Below are 18,128 nucleotides of genomic sequence, written 5' to 3' on the forward strand. Positions count from 1 at the left end.
TGCTAACTTTAGCCACATCATTGTTTACCTGTAGATTCTGTGATCTCATATTAAACCATTTTAAATGAATTATGCTGAATTTTAACTGCTTTGCTGAGTGTTTCCTACCTTAAGATTATTCTGTGTGTCCATGTTTTTAATAAGAAGTGACGATATAACCAGTAAAAATAATATTTATGAATATACTACAATAATATGACTCTAAATCACAATAAAAAACGTGTCTTTAAATGCTTTAGCCTGTCTTTAGAGTCTTTTTATTTTGCACTGTCAAGCTGATTGAGAAACGGTATTTCGTTTCACTGAGAATGAAAATACTAAAAGAAATGACAATAAAGTGAATCTTGAAGGATCTAAAATAATGGTAGCTAACGGCAAAAATCCCAGCTGTAGCCATTAAATGTTTGATAAAATCAAAATATATAGTACATTTGAGGCAAACATTTCACAATTAAATGATAATCATGACATTATGTTGCATGTTATGGCTTATCAAATGATTCTCTGTAGCAGAAAAATTATTTTACTATGCCGGGAAGTGTAATTTGTTGACTTTTCACAGTAACTCCTAAATTAGTTTGGCACCTCAAAGAAATTAAGGGGCACCAAATCTCCCCCAGAGTGCTAAATTGGCTCAGAGCAGCCCTGAATGTTGTCAAAAACAGCATCAAATGTTGTTTTGTTTCATATTTAGCTCACTTTTAACATTTTATGCCAGAACACTGATACTGATTATATCAGGGCGCATGCGCAGTGGGGAAGTTTTATGATAGATCATTTAAAAAGGATAAATTGATTAAATAATAATAAAGAAAAAAAAATCAAGGTATTCTTTAAATAGTTTGAGACAATATGCATATTTTAAAAAAACAGGAAGTAGCTAGGATCGTCTCACCTGATTATTTTTGAACAAATTAGGTCAATTAATGAAATATTAAAATATAGTTCCTCACCCAGAAGACGAAGTTAAAGATGAAGAGGGCGTACTTGACGCAGAGTTCCCAGCTGCTCAGAGCCGTCATCCCTGCGGTGATAATTCACGGTGTTAACTCGGGATTAAACGGATCTCTGATTCTCTCCGGCAGTTTGCCCGTTTTTACTCGGTCTGTCTGATCACTTCGGCCACACTCGTTAAGTTCCGTCAGTGCTCGGCTCGGGCAGGACCAGAGGCAGTACAGAGAGGCTGATGTGAGGAGGGAGGAAACAGAGATGATGAAGTGATGAACACCCACAGAGGAGACAGAAACAAACAAACAGAGGGGTTTCTGTCTCTTCTTTTCATCCTCACTTCTTCATGTCTACCTTACAGTTCAGACTGTGATATTTCATCAGGTTTCAAATTTGTGAAAAACTGAGAGTCTGATTTGATTTAAAAATATGAACTGAACTACTGCACACGTGGTGTACTTACTATTCACCAAGTTACACGAGCCAGAATGAATCTTATTATGTAAAAGTAAGGAGTTAATGCATTTAGTCAAAAATAAATGTCCCACAAGATTAAAATTATCAATATTTCTCCCATATTTGTACCAAATAATAATAATAAGTAAAATAAAACAACAGTTTGTAAAATCACACAAGGCAAGATAAAGAAATAAAACATATTATTTCAAAGACATAAAATTCCCCTAAAATAACTCTAAAGGATTCAAATTCTTAAAGTATTTTTCTTAAAATGGTTAACCTCAAATAAAGAAATACAATTCAGATTAAATCAGGAAAGGCTCTACGATGAAGAGGGGATTTAAAAGAGATTACTTTCTATCACATTTTCTTTTCCTCCTAATATCTCATTTACTGCCTTTATGGCTTTTAATAGTCTTGATTTATTTATTTATCTTACTGCTTTTATCTCTTATTATACCATCACCTCTTGTAGTCTTAAAGCTTCTTAGCTTTCATTTATTCTATTATAATTCCTTGTATCATTTTTATCCTTAAATGTTTTATCTGTATTTATGATTTTATTCTGTTTTTTTTTATTTCACCTTATTTCCATTCTTTAGTGTTTCTCTCTTATTGTCTAATGATCCAATTCTGATATAATCTTCTTGATATAATAACAACAAAATAAGTATTAATGTGTTTTATAAGTATTATTGTTGTTATGTAATTAATTTATTTTACTTATATATATTTAACCTTTCTCTCTGTTTATTTATTATATAATCATTTATTTCTTTAATCAAATTTTTTTCTGTATAGGAGAAGTTGACTGTCAGGTGTTATGCCTTTATTTCTACATTTGTATACAACTTTTTTCATTTTTTGCAATTGTGAAAAAAAAACTATAAACAAAAAATAAAATAAAAGTATAGTTGACCGGATGTTTATGTTTATGACAGTAAATTACTTGAAGCGTTGCTGCTTTGACTCCTTGCCATCAATAAAGGAAAAAATGTCCAAAAACATGACTTTAAAAAGCTGCTACCACTGGAGGATGCACTTTTTGTTTGTTTTTCTTGACAAAAACATGTTTGCTAATGTTGGACTTTGCAGAAAGAGTAACACAAATGAAAACAAAGATATAAGAGAATGAACAAACTGCCTCACAAGAAGCTGAAAACAAACAACTCCTGAATCCTGGCGTTGCAGCACGGTCACATTTATAGAGCGTGATCTTTAAACCTCATTACCATCCTTCAAAATGCCATAAAGGTCAACACCAAACATAACCACACTAGTGTGTGTCTCTCTCTCTCTCTCTCTGTGTGTGTGTGTGTGTGTGTGTGTGTGTGTGTCTCTCTCTCTCTCTCTCTCTCTCTCTCTCTCTCTCTCTCTCTCTCTCTCTCTCTCTCTCTCTCTCTCTCTCTCTCTCTCCCTCTCTCTGCTGGAAATGTGACTGTTTGTTTCTTCTTCTGTAGAACAAAGACGACAGTGTGACCGGTCAACCCACCACTTTTTGTCTGCAGCTGCCCACAGACACACTCTGATGATGATGATGATGATGATGATGAAGGAGTACAGTGCAATCCAGCTGACCAGCACCACGGCCACAGGAGTGATATGACTGTAAACACTGTCAGGATGACGGGATGAAGCTCCTGTTAGTCTTGTTCTCTGTTTAACCACAGCTGATCGTGTGCAGATAGAAAGGCAGCATGTGACCTTTAGTGTGTGTTTAAGACTTATTCATAAAGTCTATGGTATAAGACAAAATCTCACAAGGATTTATAAGCCTGTGAATTAGCAATAAGAGCAGCTTCACTCAGATTAGATGGAGTCTAAACTGTGTCTATAGCATCCCAGTCCTCTCACTGAGCCTGATAAAAGACTGAGTGTGCTGCTCTGTAAGACAGCATCGCCTTCATCTCCCTCATGGTGTGTTTGTGTGTGTGTGTGTGTGTGTGTGTGTGTGTGTGTGTGTGTGTGTGTGTGTGTGTGTGTGTGTGTGTGTGTGTTTCGGTCTCCATACAATTTGCCGTTCATCTCCTTCACCCATTTACAAAGCTCCCCTTCAAAGCTGCAGCCACCACCTCCAAGTGTGTGTACGTGTGTGTGTGTGTGTGTGTGTGTGTGTGTACGTGTGTGTGTGTGTGTGTGTGTGTGTGTGTGTGTGTGTGTGTGTGTGTGTGTGTGTGTGTGTGTGTGTCAGAAAGGGTCACAGAGAGGGAGACGAGGCAGAGGAGGATGAAGAGTCACATTTTTAACATTTTTCCAGTTTTAAATCAACCAAGTTTCACATTGTAACTCAAAAATGTGAATAAAAATATGACAGTTTCATCTTTAGATAAGAGGTAAAGAAGTTAAATCCATTGACTGTATAAAATAAAATCTCTTCTCTGAGAGATTCTGAAGAAGAAACACTTTTTTCATTTGTTTGGGGGTTATCGCCCCCTGGTGGTGAATGTCAGAAACTACAACAACACAAATCAGACCAATGACACTTCATTCAAAGGACAAGAGACACATTTAAAGTATAATGTGTAGTCATAAATGACATTCGATTGCTTTATTATATAGTAAATTATATTATAAATATGTATACATGTGTGTAACATTAGTTTATACCTCTTATTTTATTTTATCTATTTTATTCATTTTTACTACTTATTTTTTCTCTTCTTTTTCTTCTTCTTCTTCTTCTTCTTCTTCTTCTTCTTCTTCTTTTTCTTCTTCTTTTTCTTCTTCTTCTTCTTCTTGACACCATGTTTGTGTTGCTGCAACCACCAAACTTCCCACTGGGATCATAAAGTATTATTTTATCTTATCTTATATCTTGTAAAACTTAAGTTGAACATTGTTGTTTCAAAAGAAAATTTCCATTATAAGTTCTGAGTTTATTCAGAGATAAAGGCAAAAAAATATACACAGGCCTACTGAAAACGTATAAACCTGTATAAAATACCAAGAATAAATAAAAATTTTGGGAGGAATTTTGAATCCATTTATGATTTGTCAAAATTGAACTTATGTCAATGTAATCATAATATCTTGTAATATTAACAATATAAAATCTAATATTATACTTGTACTATTAATATTCTAGTAATCGTGTATCTAGACTGCTACTTTCTTTTTTATTTTCAAATATTTTATATATATTCCCTTTGAATTTATTATTTTATTTTTATATTTTTTATTATTTCGTTTATGTCATTAGATTTTTTTTTTTACCTCCTTTATGTATTTATTTGATATTCATGTTTATTATTTGTGTTTGAAAATGAACTCGCATGTTACTCTTTTAAATCTAACTCCCTTTAAAAACATCTTTATGTTCATGTTCTTTCTAAAGTGTAATTGATAACAGACTATAATAAGAGCCTGAGGTGTGAAGGGAGGACCAGGAGGACCAGGAGGACCTGTTCTCAGAGGTAATGGGCTTTAAACTCTTTAAACTGATCCTTCATGTAACTTATAAAATAAATGTTTATCTTCCAGCCAATCAGGAGCCTTCCTCTCCCTGAGCGGACCAATCAGAGCGCTCTGTTAGGAGACGGACTCAGCAGCGGCAGTTCACCTGCTCAGTGATCAGGGACAGGAGGACTAGAGGAGAACCCTGATCCGTTCTTTGGTGCTAAACTTAGTCCAGCACAGACTTTAACCCATGGAAAGCCACAGAGGATCCCCGTCCTCGCACCAAGGTGGAGGCTGACCCCCCAAACTTTCCTCCAACTGCTCCCCGGTCCCGTCATGGCTCGGACCGGGTCCGGGACCCTCCTGTACCGCCGGAACATCAAGCTGGACTCGTTCCTGAAGAGGAACACGGAGCGGGCGGTCTACGAGAGGATCCGGGCCTACGAGCCGTGTGTGGTGGTCTCAGCAAGTGGTTCCATCAACAAGGTCTACATGCACGTGGTGCTGAGTGATGAGCGCGTGTACCTGACAGAGTACCCTCCGCGCGCGCTCACCTCAGCCTGCAGCTTCAGGCGCGTGCGCGACATCGAGCTGGTGAGTTAACCGATCAAACGAACCGATTAATCGACTCACAGAGACTCAAAGTCGATTCATTCATTCCTTTAATGACCTGATTACTTTAAAGAGATTGTCTCTAAAATATTAAGGAGTTAAAGTTTCACACAAACAATTTATAGATTTCAAAATGACTTTTAGAATTGATGTTTGGTCCTCCATCTTGTTTTTTCATAGTTTACATTAAATGGGTCGTTGAAAAATAAGCCTCAAAAAAAGTTTTATTTTTTTAAGTATTTCCAGAATGGTCGCAATGCATATTATTGTGTCCGAATCCATTATTTTCTTTTGAAATAATTTGTTATTTTTAAGACATACATCAATTGATTCTATAAAACCTGCTTATTTTGAATACAATTTCAGTACATTCAAATATTGAGATTTATTTTATTTTAAGTATCTCAAACCCTGTAAATGTCAGGTGGTGCAACCGTCCGAGCAAGTGAACTGACTTAAAAAAACATTATAAAAATTTATTTTAAGAATAACATGTTCAAATTAAAACACCATGGCAGGATTTTACATATAAGAGCTTTGAAATAAACATCAGTTCATAAATATCAATAGTTTAAAGGCACTTAAGGTTATTTAAAAACTTTTGTCCAGTAATTTCCATGTTCTCAAATGTCAGGGTGGCACCACCGCTCTCATGGAGCTTTTATTTTGAAAGTAAGTATTTATAATAGACTTCATATTAAATAATTCAGAGGACCCTACTAATTGTCATGGCTGAGTTAAAAGGTTTGTAGATGTCTCTTAAATAATAATAGAAAAGCTTTTATCAACTTATAGGTGGACGGTAACACTTTCCATGTCAGGTGGTACAACCAACCTAAAGCTGTAAAAAATTATATTTTAGACCTGGCCAATAGAATGCAAAAATACTAATATATTGTAAATAAAAAATACACTCACAAAATAAAAGTGTGTAAAGCACTGTAACCACTCTAAGGGATACTTACTGAAACTTTCAGGTAGAATAAATGACAGGAAAGTATTTATATTTTGACAGATATCTGGCTGCGCCACCTGACATTTTTTGGGTGTTCAAGTTAAGAAAAGGGAAAAATATATATATATATATATTTAAACACTTAAAAAATATTTTGAACGTACAAGCCTTGTTAGAACACATTACTCCAACAAAAAAAAATGCATTGCGACCATTCTGGAAATACTTTAAAAAAAAAAACTTTTTTTGAGGCTTATTTGTCAACGACCCATTAACGGTTCACTTAGCAAAAACTACCAACTCGAGAAACTGGCAACCAACTTTTCGCTCCATTGAGATACTAAGCTGACTTGACAAAATTTCAAAAACTCCTAAAATTGAATCAACCGTCAAATTAACTGCTGATTAATTTTACGGTGATCAAGTAAAAGGCTAATCGACTATTCGTCAGGAACAATTTGAATTTTGAGTGATGCCCAAATATTTCCCAAACAAAAACAATACAAAGACATTTTTGGCCGTCACATTTGGAAATCTGGAAAATGTAAACATGATTGTCTCCAATATGTTTGGGACTCTACGCAAATATTAACGCTTCAATTAGCAAAAGCTACCAACTCGAGAAACTGGCCACCAGTTTTTAGTCGTTAACCATCAGAAGGAATGTCAGAAAACACCAAAGCTTCATTTCATATTTCTTCTACCAGTGTTGAAGGTTAGTTGGATGAGTGACCAATAAACCTTAGGCCTGCAAATTCCTTTTAAAGAGACTTTTATTTATTTATCTTTTAGTTTCAAGGACCACATTAATTAACATTTCTGTAATATGCCAGAGTTAGCCAAAAGGCCTGTTTCCATCCATAGTCCCTGCCAGATGTTGAAATAGGCTCCCTAAGAAGAACCAGACTTCTGGTATCTTGTGCACCGGTTATTGAGGCAGAATTCATTAACATGTAACATTTACGATTGAAAACGTGCAAACACAATTTTTTTTTAACAAACTAATAAGAGTTAGTTTTAAGTTATTAAAGTTTATAAACTGTGTTTTTTCAGTTTTTGACACTTAAACTTTGTACCTGGCTGTAAAAGTTAAGGCCTGAGATCATTTTATGAAATATGGAAACTGATAAAAATGTCAGTTATAGGGAGGATGTCCTTAAATCGCCTACGTTGACAATATGCATCAGAGAAAATGTACAAAATGTCATTTATTCTGTAAAACAGTTTCAAACTTTAATTGATCAACATATCATATAATTGGTACATCAAGTAAAGCTCTACTTAAAACCATATACTCTACAACTGGAACTACAAATTTACCATTTTTTAGATGCAAAGGGAAAAGGGAATTCATATTGGCTGATAAATAGAAATAATATATTAGAACTCCCTGCAGGACATTAAACCCTTTTTTGAAATTTAACATTTTAACATTAAGTTATTATTTTTGGTTTGGTGGCAGAAATGATCCAACCACCTCTGTAAGGTCGTATTTGACCTTTTAGATACCTGACAGACAGACAGTCTGAATATCAGACAGCATGTTCAGGTGTTGTGACTGTAAATGTAGCCTGTACTGTAGCATGCTTTGCTCTTGTTAAACGTGTTATAACAGCATTAACCGAACAGGAAACTGTGATCCTCAGATCACAGATTAAACACTGAGTGATCCAGTCCAGGGTACTGGGACGGTGAAGTAGATTCAGACTCTACATAATCAGAAGAATCAGAATCAGAATCAGAAGAATCAGAATGAATGAAATGAATGAAACTGGACATGACGTGTGGTCTCTGTGAGAGCAGCAGTGTAGCTGAGTGAGTGCAGCCTGTAAATACCATTTATCTTGTTATGTCATGTCGGTAAGAGGTTAAAGGTTTAACTTCTTCCACACTGACTTAATCCTGTTTACATTAAACCGTCAGATTATGGCCCGTGTTGCCGGCGCTGAGCTGCCCTCGGTGCGGCCTCTGTGGGTGTTAACTTTTTATATTAAGACGAGGAGTTAGTGTTTCCTCTGGATCTTTCCTCCTGTCTGGTTGGAAACTCTCCACCAAAAAGAAATGGAATAATCTGGTATTAGAACACTTCATCACTTCATCACTTCATCACGTCTCTCTGGATTCAGCCACCTGAGGCAGGTACAGAAAATGAGGAGAGTCTTATTTAACTGATTTTGATTACTGTTTTGGGTCGTCACTAATGAGTGTGGACGGATCAGCTCAGGACAGGGAGGCTGAGTCACATGAGAGCATCCTCATTAATATTCAGAGGGGTAAACTGATATAAAATGTGATGAAAGTAAAATTAAAAATAAGAAAAAATATATGTAAAAGAAAAAAAAGAAATCCAAGAATGCTTGAAAAATCTGTTTGAATAAAATAAATAAGAGAACAAAATGTAAAAATGCAGACCCCCCCCAAAATCAATAATAATAGCAAGCATGAAAAATCAGTGTGAATAAAATACAGAAAAATAAGAGAACAAAATGAAAAATATGTAGAAATGTAAGAGCCCCCTAAAAAAAAATAATAAATTAGATAAAAAATAAAAATGTGATAAAAGTAAAACTAAAAAGAAGAACAAATAAATGTTAAAAAAAATAGAAATAATAATAGAAAGCACGAAAAATCAGTGTGAATAAAATACAGACAATAAGAGAACAATATGAAAGAATGTCGAAATTGAATAACCCCCCAAAAATAATGATTAATAAATAATAAATTAGAAGAAAAATAAAAATGTGATAAAAGTTAAATTAAAGATATGAACAAAAACATGTTAAAAAAAAGTAATAGTTATAGAAAGCTTGAAAAAATGTGTGAATAAAATACAGAAAAATAAGAGAACAAAATATAGAATGTAGAAATTTATAAAACCCCATCACCCCAAAAATAGGAGAAATACAAAATATAGATATGAAAGAGAAAAAAATTAGAATTTTTTTTTTTTTTAAAGTCAAATTATTAATAGTCTTAATTATTACCCTCTTACCCTGTAATTTAAAAAAAATATTTTTGATAAATTTTCCATGAACTCTTTTCTTTATGTGTCTCCTTTACAGCGCACTCTTTACTTTATTTTGTATGACTTTATATTTCCCTTCTCCGCAGATAAACGACCTCCCAGAGTTCCTCAGTGGTAAGGACAGAGAGTTCTGTCAGCACATCCGCATCACCTACCTCACCGAGAAGCCCGCTGCGAAGAGCCGTGATTGGCTGAGGAGACTTCCTCCTGCAGTTTCACCGTCTCGCAGAAACAGCCACTGCCCGACAATAAAGCACACCTTCGAAGGTAAAGATAGAGTTAACCTGTTTTAAAGAGGAGAATAAACAGCTATCAGTGTGGATTATCTAACTGAGACTATCTGTTTTATTTCATTTGAAGTTTAAAGTTTAAATTCCTCTTCTCCAAAAGTGGAACACTTCAGAGCTCAGGTTTTCAAACGTAACTTTAACCACTCTGTGTCTTTGTTTCCTCCCCTACAGAATATCCTGCACACAGGTGAGCATCACACACACACACACACACACACACACACACACACACACACACACACACACACACACACACACACACACACACACACAGGTCTGTGGTTTGATAGGTGATATCTCTGTGGAAGCTGAGACTGGCTGTGGTGGCTCTTACTTTTTAACCATTTGAGATGAATACTTTAAAACCTGAACCTCCAGCAGCCGTATTTATTACTCAGTCTTATTCTCTCCTACTCGCCTTCAAGATCCAGATCCGGTTCAGTGGTTTAAAGGGGTCCTGATTGCATTAAAGTCACAGGACTGGATTAGACCTTTAGATCTAACTGTGGTCAGAAAAGGATTACAAAATCAGATATGATGACGTGATAAAAGCTCGGTTTCTATAAAGATAAAACTTCTCCTTCCAGTTTGTGTTGGTCAAGTTTTGGATGAGGCTTGGAGTAACACAGTTCCAACAGGAAACCTGGGTTGCCCTAGTTAGAGTAGAGGGCTGGATTTAGGCTGGATTACAGGAACAAAATGTAACCTAGACTTGAAAGTCACGTACGGGAGCTACGCAGACCTATGCATGTAGGCTACACAGAAGTATAAAACAGGCTTAACTTTAAAAGCCTGTTCTTTGATCAGGTGGATACTTGGGACAAAGTAAACTGGATCTCCTGATCTGGTATAACAAAAACTGGATTTCCAAATCTAGATCAGTGTCACCCAGATTAAGATTCAGTCTTTCTCTGTCACCTGTCCAAACTGTGCCGCAGAGATTCAGTCTGGGAGTCACGGAGACAGACAAACTCTCCGAGCTATAAAACCTTTAACAGCTGTTTCTGTCTGGAAGAGAGGGAGAGGGGGAAACGACAGGAGCTGTGAGTGCACATGTGTGTGCTTTAAAATTCAGACCCTGGAAAGTCAGAACAATGAACTCAAATCATCTTTCACTTTCAGCTGGAAAACAACTAAATAATGTGACAGGTGAAAGCAGCCTCTCTGTGTGTGGCTGTGTAATGATCGTCTGCTGCGTCTCAGGTAGCTCATGACTTATTCAGACGCAGCGGCCTCAGTTTACCTGTGAAAAGGAAAGAAGTACAACAAGAAATCACCAGAAAAACTGTGAAAACACTCAAAGTGCATCACTTTTTCTGTATATGAAATATTTAACATTCTGTGCTGCAGCTTTAGGCGGTGATCAAACATTTATTCTAAGTTAAATCCTTCCATATATATTTTTTAAAGCTGAACCGTTTAATGAAGGATGTGTTTGTTGATTTGTTCAGGTCTTGTGGGATTCCTCTTCTTCTTTAATTCCTCCGTGTTGCGTTTAAAGACATCCCCCGTGCATCAGTCAGGAAGCACTCTGTTTCCTGGGAAGAGACGAGAGGAAGCGTGAACAGATTTACTGTCACTGAGCGCTGAATTGTTGCCCGGTGACAACAAATGCCACGCCGCTGTAAAATGTGATGGGTGCGATGTAAACACGTCTCATGCTCGAGTGTAGCGCACCCCTGGGAGGTCATTAAGAAAGAACACACACGCACACACACACTCACACACACATACTCACACTCACACACTGAGATGGTCTAACTTTTGGGCCATAAAAAAGTTGAGAACCTCTAAAGCAGAAATAAAACTACCCTTCAGTCTTCACCTTCACTGTTTGTGACACCAGGAGCTTCTCTTTAAATGTTCCTCATGTGTCCCTCACAGAGTCAGAGAGCTTTCTGTTTTTATGCTCCTAAACTCTGAACTCTCTGACTCTGGACATTAAAACATCGAGCTCTCTCAGGGTGTTTTTAAAAGTAAACAAGCATCTCACCTTTTAATCTGGCTTTTAACTTGGATTAATTTCCTTTTAGCCCTGGACTGTATTATTAACATCATGACCATTGTTAGAGCATCATTTCAATTTTTTAATTTGTTCTATCTTATAATATCGTATTTCATTTTTTTTCTGATATTCATCTGATTTTATTTTATAGATTTTTTTGTGTTTTTCTGATTTTATAGATTTTTAAAATTATTTCATTATTATTCTTATAATTTTATTTGATTAATTTTTTTTTGTAATATATTTTTGTGATTTTATTCTATTGATTTTTTTGTAATTACTTTTTGTAATTTTTTTTGGTGAATATTGATTTTTAAATTATTTAATTATTATTATTTCTTTATTTTTGTATTGATATGTTTTGTATTTATTTTATTTTCTCTGATTTTATTTTACAGATTTTTCGTAAAAAGAAATTCTGATTTGATTTTATTGATTTTTTGTAATTATTATATTTTTATTTTACTGGTATTTATTTGATTTATTATTTTACAAAAAGAAAAGCATGTTCTGTGTCTTCATGGAAAGTTTACGATCATCCTCATCTCTGATTTCTTCCTCTCTCTCTGTGTTTTCAGGAACCAGAATGAAAATGAGACGGAGGAAGTCCTCATGTTACCGCCCACACGTTCTGCCTCCTGGCCCAACCAGGAGTCTCTGGGCCTCCTGAAGGTCCCACACCCTCCCACACAGCCTCCCTCCAAATCCCCCTCCCTTTACTCCCGCTCCAGCTCTTCATCTCCGTCCCCCTCGGATCAAAGACTGAACATCACTGAGACTGGACAGGTACGGATGAATGGAAGCGAGGCCATCAAGGCTGTTTGTGTTTTCCTGTGATTTAAATGGGCGACACATCAGACAGGAAACGCTGCCGGTCATTAACATTCAGAAGGTGAATCAAACGGCTGTGGAGCTTCAAAACAACGTACACCTTTTTATGTATATGAAGATCAAAGCAGGAAATTAGCTTCACAAAGATGAGAGCCTCACCCATCCTTTAATACAACATATATAACCACACACTGCTTTGTTTATATGGAAATACAAATGTTTGATGTACTTTTTTAACTCTGGTTTGAGGTCGTAACATATTTTGATACTCCTGAATACCTCGATGTGGTTTCAGGTGCAGAGGAGGATCGGGTCAGTCCTGTCTCGCCTTCTGAGAAGAGACGAGGGGAACAACAAAGAGGGGATGGAGGCCGAGCTGCACCTTTACGCCGTGTCGCAGACTTCAAGACTTTACCTCCATCTCCAGAGCTCGTGGTTCAGCTTCATAATTGTGAGTCGTGACAAATACACACGTTCACGAAAGTCCACACAAACAAAACGCGAAGATATTCCTGTAGCTGCTCTTTGAAGCGAGCTGAACTCACACAGGAGTCAACATTAGATGTGTCGGGACTATTCTTAGCAGAGGATTAATCCACATTCGGTGCCCTAGTGAGTATTTAAAGCAGCGGGACGGGGAAGCACCGTCTGGAGGCACATACCACTTAATGCAACGTCATTCAGGATCACACTCGTTAAAAGAGGTCATTATTTTTTTAATTAGTTATATTTGGTGGTATGGCTGTGTCTGTTCGTCTGGGAGCTCTCTGCCCTTCCACTTGCCGAAGCCTGAGGTGGGGAGAGCATCAGCAAAGACCCCCGGGACACCGAAAAAGAGCAAGCATCAGTGACAATACATATGACACTGGTGAAATCAGACACAGCAGAAAGGAGGAGCTGGGGTAGAGGTGGGTTGCAAAGTGGTTTGAGGTGGGGAGAGCACACCATCCCCTCTCTTTCATGTGCATACATGAAAAGCCAAGGCAGGGAGAGCAGCAGCAAAGACCCCCTGGCTACAGAACAGAGCGAACATCAGCGACAATACATATGTCAGTGGTAAAATCAGACACAGCAGAAAGGAGGAGCTGGGTTGGAGGTGGGTTGCAAAATGGTTTGCCAAGAGCCTGACGTGGAAAGAGCACACTTCTTATCTCTTTAATCTGCATACATGATAAATTGAGGCAAGGAGAGCAGCAAAGACCCCCAGGGTACAGGACAGAGCGGCCTCAGGGACAATTCACATGACACTGGTAAAATCAGACAGCACAAATAAGGAGCTGGGCTGGTTTGCCAAAAGCCTGAGGTGGGGTGAGCACACCTCTTCCCTTTTTCATGTGCAGCTAGGAAAAGCCAAGACAGGCAGAGCAGCAGCAAAGACCCCCAAGGTATAGAACAGAGCGAGCATCAGTGACGATACATATGACACTGGTAAAATCAGACGCAGCAGAAAGGAGGAGCTGGGGTGGAGGAGAGTTGTAAAGCTGTTTGAGGTGGGGAGAGCACACCTCCCTTCTCTTTCGAATGATCCTCTGCAAGGCGATATGTATCTTCAGGGAGAATGTTTTTACAGAGATACTCACTTTACCCATGTTAAGAGCTTGTGTTAACGTGTGTGTGTGTGTGTGTGTTTTCAGAGGTCCACTTTGTTGTTAGACCCGCTCTACAGAAGGAGGTGCAGCATTTCATCTTGCTACCCTCCCGACAAGAGGCTTCCTTCCATCAGGTAACAAACACACACCATACCTCAGCACAGTGAGTGTTACCGAGCTGAGTTATTATTACCTGTGACCTCCTGTGTGTGTTTCCGTGTGTGCAGCTTGGAGCGGACGGCTCACCTGTTCGGTCAGCTGAGTGCCGAGCTCCTGCAGGAGGAGATCGGCGTGGAGAGCCTGTACCTGCTGCTGCAGGAGCTGAGGACGGCCGCGCACCGGAACGTCACCCTGCGCAGACTCTTCTGGAGGGTGAGACGTTCAGACATGTGGTTTACAAACATATCATGACATACATGTGACTTATAATGTAACCATTTTGTTTATAAATAAATGACTTTAAACCAACTTTGTAAGCAAAACAATATCACAATAGATTTAAAGTGCTACATCAGGTGAGCTAAAGGTGTCCTCTGTTCTGTGTTTCAGTCCAGTGAGGTGTGTGCCTTCCTGGTTCAGACTCTGGAGGAATCTCTCCACGGCTGTCAGAGCCTCAGTGGAGTCTACACGGCAGATCAGCTTCTGTAAGCTCCAGTGTGTGTGTATGTATGATAGAGAGAAAGTGTGTGTGTGTGTGTGAGTGTGAGAAAGAGATAGTGTGTCAGATCTTACACCTTAATTCTGTCATCAGGGAAGTCGCTGTTAGAACCTGTAAGCTGCTTTGATTTTACACAACAAACTTAATGAAGTTTAAGGAGGTAGTGTGTGTGTGTGTGTGTGTGTGTGTGTGTGTGTGTGTGTGTGTGTGTGTGTGTGTGTGTGTGTGTGTGTGTGTGTGTGTGTGTGTGTGTGTGTGTGTGTGTGTGTAATGTTAAGTCTGTGTCTGGTGTATTAGACGACATCTACACTATGATCTGTTGTCCTCCCAAGGCCACCGTCGCTTCACCGACACGAGCGCTGAGCAGGGGAGAGTTTAAATCCAGAATCTGACCTCTAGATATTTCTAAATATTCTCATTTCTACACACTGTACCTTTAAAATGTCTAACAGTCTGACTTTACATCTCTGTGGTTTCTGGAAGTCTTAGGAAACCTACATTTCATATTGCATTGTCCATATCATCCCTAAACATGTAATATTTTCAGGCTGAGCACTCTGATCGTCCAGACCCTTGCCGTCATGTTCAGAGAGACGGAGGTTGAACCGGCCCGACACATCCTGCTCTCTGCCAAAAAGTAAACCTCTGACCTGTCCTCCATGATTCAGTCCTCTTATCATAATAACAGAGACATCTTGTTCCTGCTGTAAACACAGTCTTCATCAGTTTTCTTCTTCCTGCAGAGGCGCCCTGGCCTCCAGGATGCTGAATGCCTTGATATGTGATCCAGAACTGCAATCAGAGAACCCAGGGTCTCTGGCTGACTTAGAGGTTAGCTGCTCTCTTTACACAAACAGATCGATTCACTGTTTTTATTTATTATATATGTGACAGTCATCCTTCTCTGTCTCTGTCAGCTTCAGGCCTTACTAGCTGATTACCTGGATGCTGCCTGCTCTCTGCTCTTTGAGATGCTGCTTTTGGGCCAAGAGGTGAGTCTGGTGCTGACATTTCACTCTGAAGCCTCCTAAGATTTTTTTCTAAAAGCTACAGCTACACAAGTCTGAATGTTCTGATCCAGCACGTGACACTTCTCTCTGGTTTAGGCGAGCAGATGTTCCCCTGCTGACAACTCTCTGTACGTCGGTTGGATCCTCAGAGTCATGCAGCCTCACCCTCACTTGGTAAACTTCCTCACCTCTCTGTCCTTTAGTGTAGCAGTGCTGTGCATCACTCACAGACACAATAATGTCAATATGAGCAAAAACAGACGTATACAACATCCAGATGAAGCATTTCAATCTTAGCAGTCACCTGCTTTTGTTTGTGCTGTTGCTGACAAGCTTTAAATATAGATATTGACTCACAAATCATGTTTACCATCTCACATGGGTTGTGAAAAAACTGCCTCTATCTATAAGGCTGCATCTATTATCTAGAGTACCTCATATACTCCTCTATTTACTTCACTATCATTGCATATAAATCTGTTAGCATGTATTCAAAATTCAAGGAATCTGATTTGGACACAATCCTTTAAAACTTGACCTGACATGTGGTACTTTCCTCCTCTGTAGTTGGACTTTATCAGCTACCAGGCTCAGCATGTGGTGCTGGTTCTATCAGACCTGCAGGAGTCCTTCCTGAGTCCTGCTCAGTCTGTTCTGCTGTTCCAGCGCTGTCGCCTCCTGCTGGCCTGCCTGCAGTACAACAGCCAGCTGGCACAGCACCTCCGCTCAAATTTCAGAGAGGAGTTCAGGTTAGTGCTGCTCTCTCTCACTCCGGATGAAACTGTCTCTGCTGAACTGTAAGATCAGTCTGAGCTGAGTCTTTGTGTCTCACCTCCAGGTTCTCTGTGAAGATGTCGTACGCGAAGGAGAAGCTTCCACCTCACTACCCCATCAGCCAACCAACGCTGCGCTTGATCGAGCAGATCCTGACTCTGCACAGACTCTCTCACTCAAACACTAGTGCACTTACGTTTGAATAAGGACTGTGACTGTGGAGGCCTTTAATAAATGCTGTGTTTTTATGAGTTTTGCTTCAGAGAAGCAGTCCCAGCAGGAAGAGTAGCACTACTTTATGCATATAAAATGTACTTATAGCACAGAGACAATAAACTGTTGGACAAAGTAACCAAAGCACTAATCCTCTTTAGATTTCAAGTGTTTGCTTTCCCAGTTGTGCTCTTATTGAATTCAAACATAAAGAAAGGAACTCCTCGTGTAACTTAAACTTGTTTTCAAGTCTGATTGAACATTTCTCTCCTGTGCCGTGTTTTTCTTTTGGAGCTGAAAGAGATAAAACATACGGAGTCTACAGACATGCAAGCAGCTCTGTGAGACTGCACTTACAACACACAGAGCTAATAGAGCTAACATAACCACAATGACAACATGCTTTTTTATTGCTTTTTTTTTTTTTTTTTGAGGGGCAGGTCTTCTTAGGTTTGTTAGACAGGCCAGGAAATGTGCTGAGAGCTTGGGAAGACGTGCAGAGAAGGGTTGAGGACTATAGCCTCGATACATGGGGCGCACCCTTTAACTGCTGAGATGAACTGGTGTCCCGTTTTTGATTAATTCTGGCCTGATGTTTCAGTTTGTAAGATCTTAGCGGTTTACCAGAATGAGGGTATTGTTTACTAACCAAGAAGGAACTCTCGGAGCACACACCTCCACCTCCAAGACCATTTTTGTGAGTTTAATCCAAATATCATCCAAAATCTAAAAGATCTACATTTTATAGAGCCAATTCCACAGTTCCATGTTGATGGAAATGTCTTGATTTCAATCTAAGATACACAGCGTCAGCGTCAGATTAGTCGGACTCAGCTGATTGGCACAAAGACAGATTTCTCTCCCAGTCTTACTTATCAGGATGGTAGTAATAGCACATCAGTAGATCTGTTGCACTGTATTTCTGCAAGTTATTAATATGCTGATAGGCCTGTTTGGTTAACAATCTAATAGCGGTTATGAATGCAGTGTATTCACTTAGTCTGTAATGTTATCCTCCGTTACGATTAAAGCTGTTTAAAAGTTTTTTTTAGTGTTAAATGGTTGAAATAAGGTTATAAACACCTGTCAGGACTTTACATATTCAGTAAACAGATATATTCAAATCTAGACTTGAGACTGAATTCCTCAACCTGATTCCGCCCCAATAACATTTCTTTCTGCTGACTTGCTGTATGAATTGTACGTCAGTGCTCCTAAATGTGTCTATGCTGTTTGTCATGTTGTTTATCTGATGCTTAGATATCTGTAAATGTGCCTCAGGTGATGTTTCTAAATAAAGTTGAAAAGCTATGAAGGACTATGTTTCTGTAGAAAGCAGGAGCAAGTTATCCTGCGTTTTATA

General features: G+C 38.4%; 1 protein-coding gene across 2 annotated transcripts; it reads left to right on the plus strand.

The window, feature by feature from the left end:
- Nucleotides 1–4,686: 4,686 nt before the first annotated feature.
- c21h12orf56 (chromosome 21 C12orf56 homolog) lies at nucleotides 4,687–18,076 on the plus strand. Of its 2 annotated transcripts, none has more exons than XM_034673465.1 (15): nucleotides 4,687–4,820; nucleotides 4,888–5,397; nucleotides 9,482–9,668; nucleotides 9,857–9,872; nucleotides 12,269–12,476; nucleotides 12,817–12,972; nucleotides 14,156–14,244; nucleotides 14,338–14,482; nucleotides 14,660–14,754; nucleotides 15,316–15,405; nucleotides 15,512–15,599; nucleotides 15,686–15,760; nucleotides 15,875–15,952; nucleotides 16,346–16,527; nucleotides 16,617–18,076. In XM_034673465.1, the coding sequence occupies exons 2-15, from the start codon at nucleotides 5,140–5,142 to the stop codon at nucleotides 16,756–16,758; spliced, it is 1,809 nt and encodes a 602-aa protein (XP_034529356.1). In that variant the 5' UTR covers nucleotides 4,687–4,820; nucleotides 4,888–5,139; the 3' UTR covers nucleotides 16,759–18,076. The 2 variants fall into 2 exon arrangements, with proteins under 2 accessions (XP_034529356.1, XP_034529357.1); XM_034673466.1 differs by having other exon boundaries at nucleotides 4,688–4,820; nucleotides 9,482–9,662.
- Nucleotides 18,077–18,128: the final 52 nt, after the last annotated feature.

The sequence above is a fragment of the Notolabrus celidotus genome, chromosome 21, assembly GCF_009762535.1.
Source record: "Notolabrus celidotus isolate fNotCel1 chromosome 21, fNotCel1.pri, whole genome shotgun sequence".
Lineage (NCBI taxonomy): Eukaryota > Metazoa > Chordata > Actinopteri > Labriformes > Labridae > Notolabrus > Notolabrus celidotus.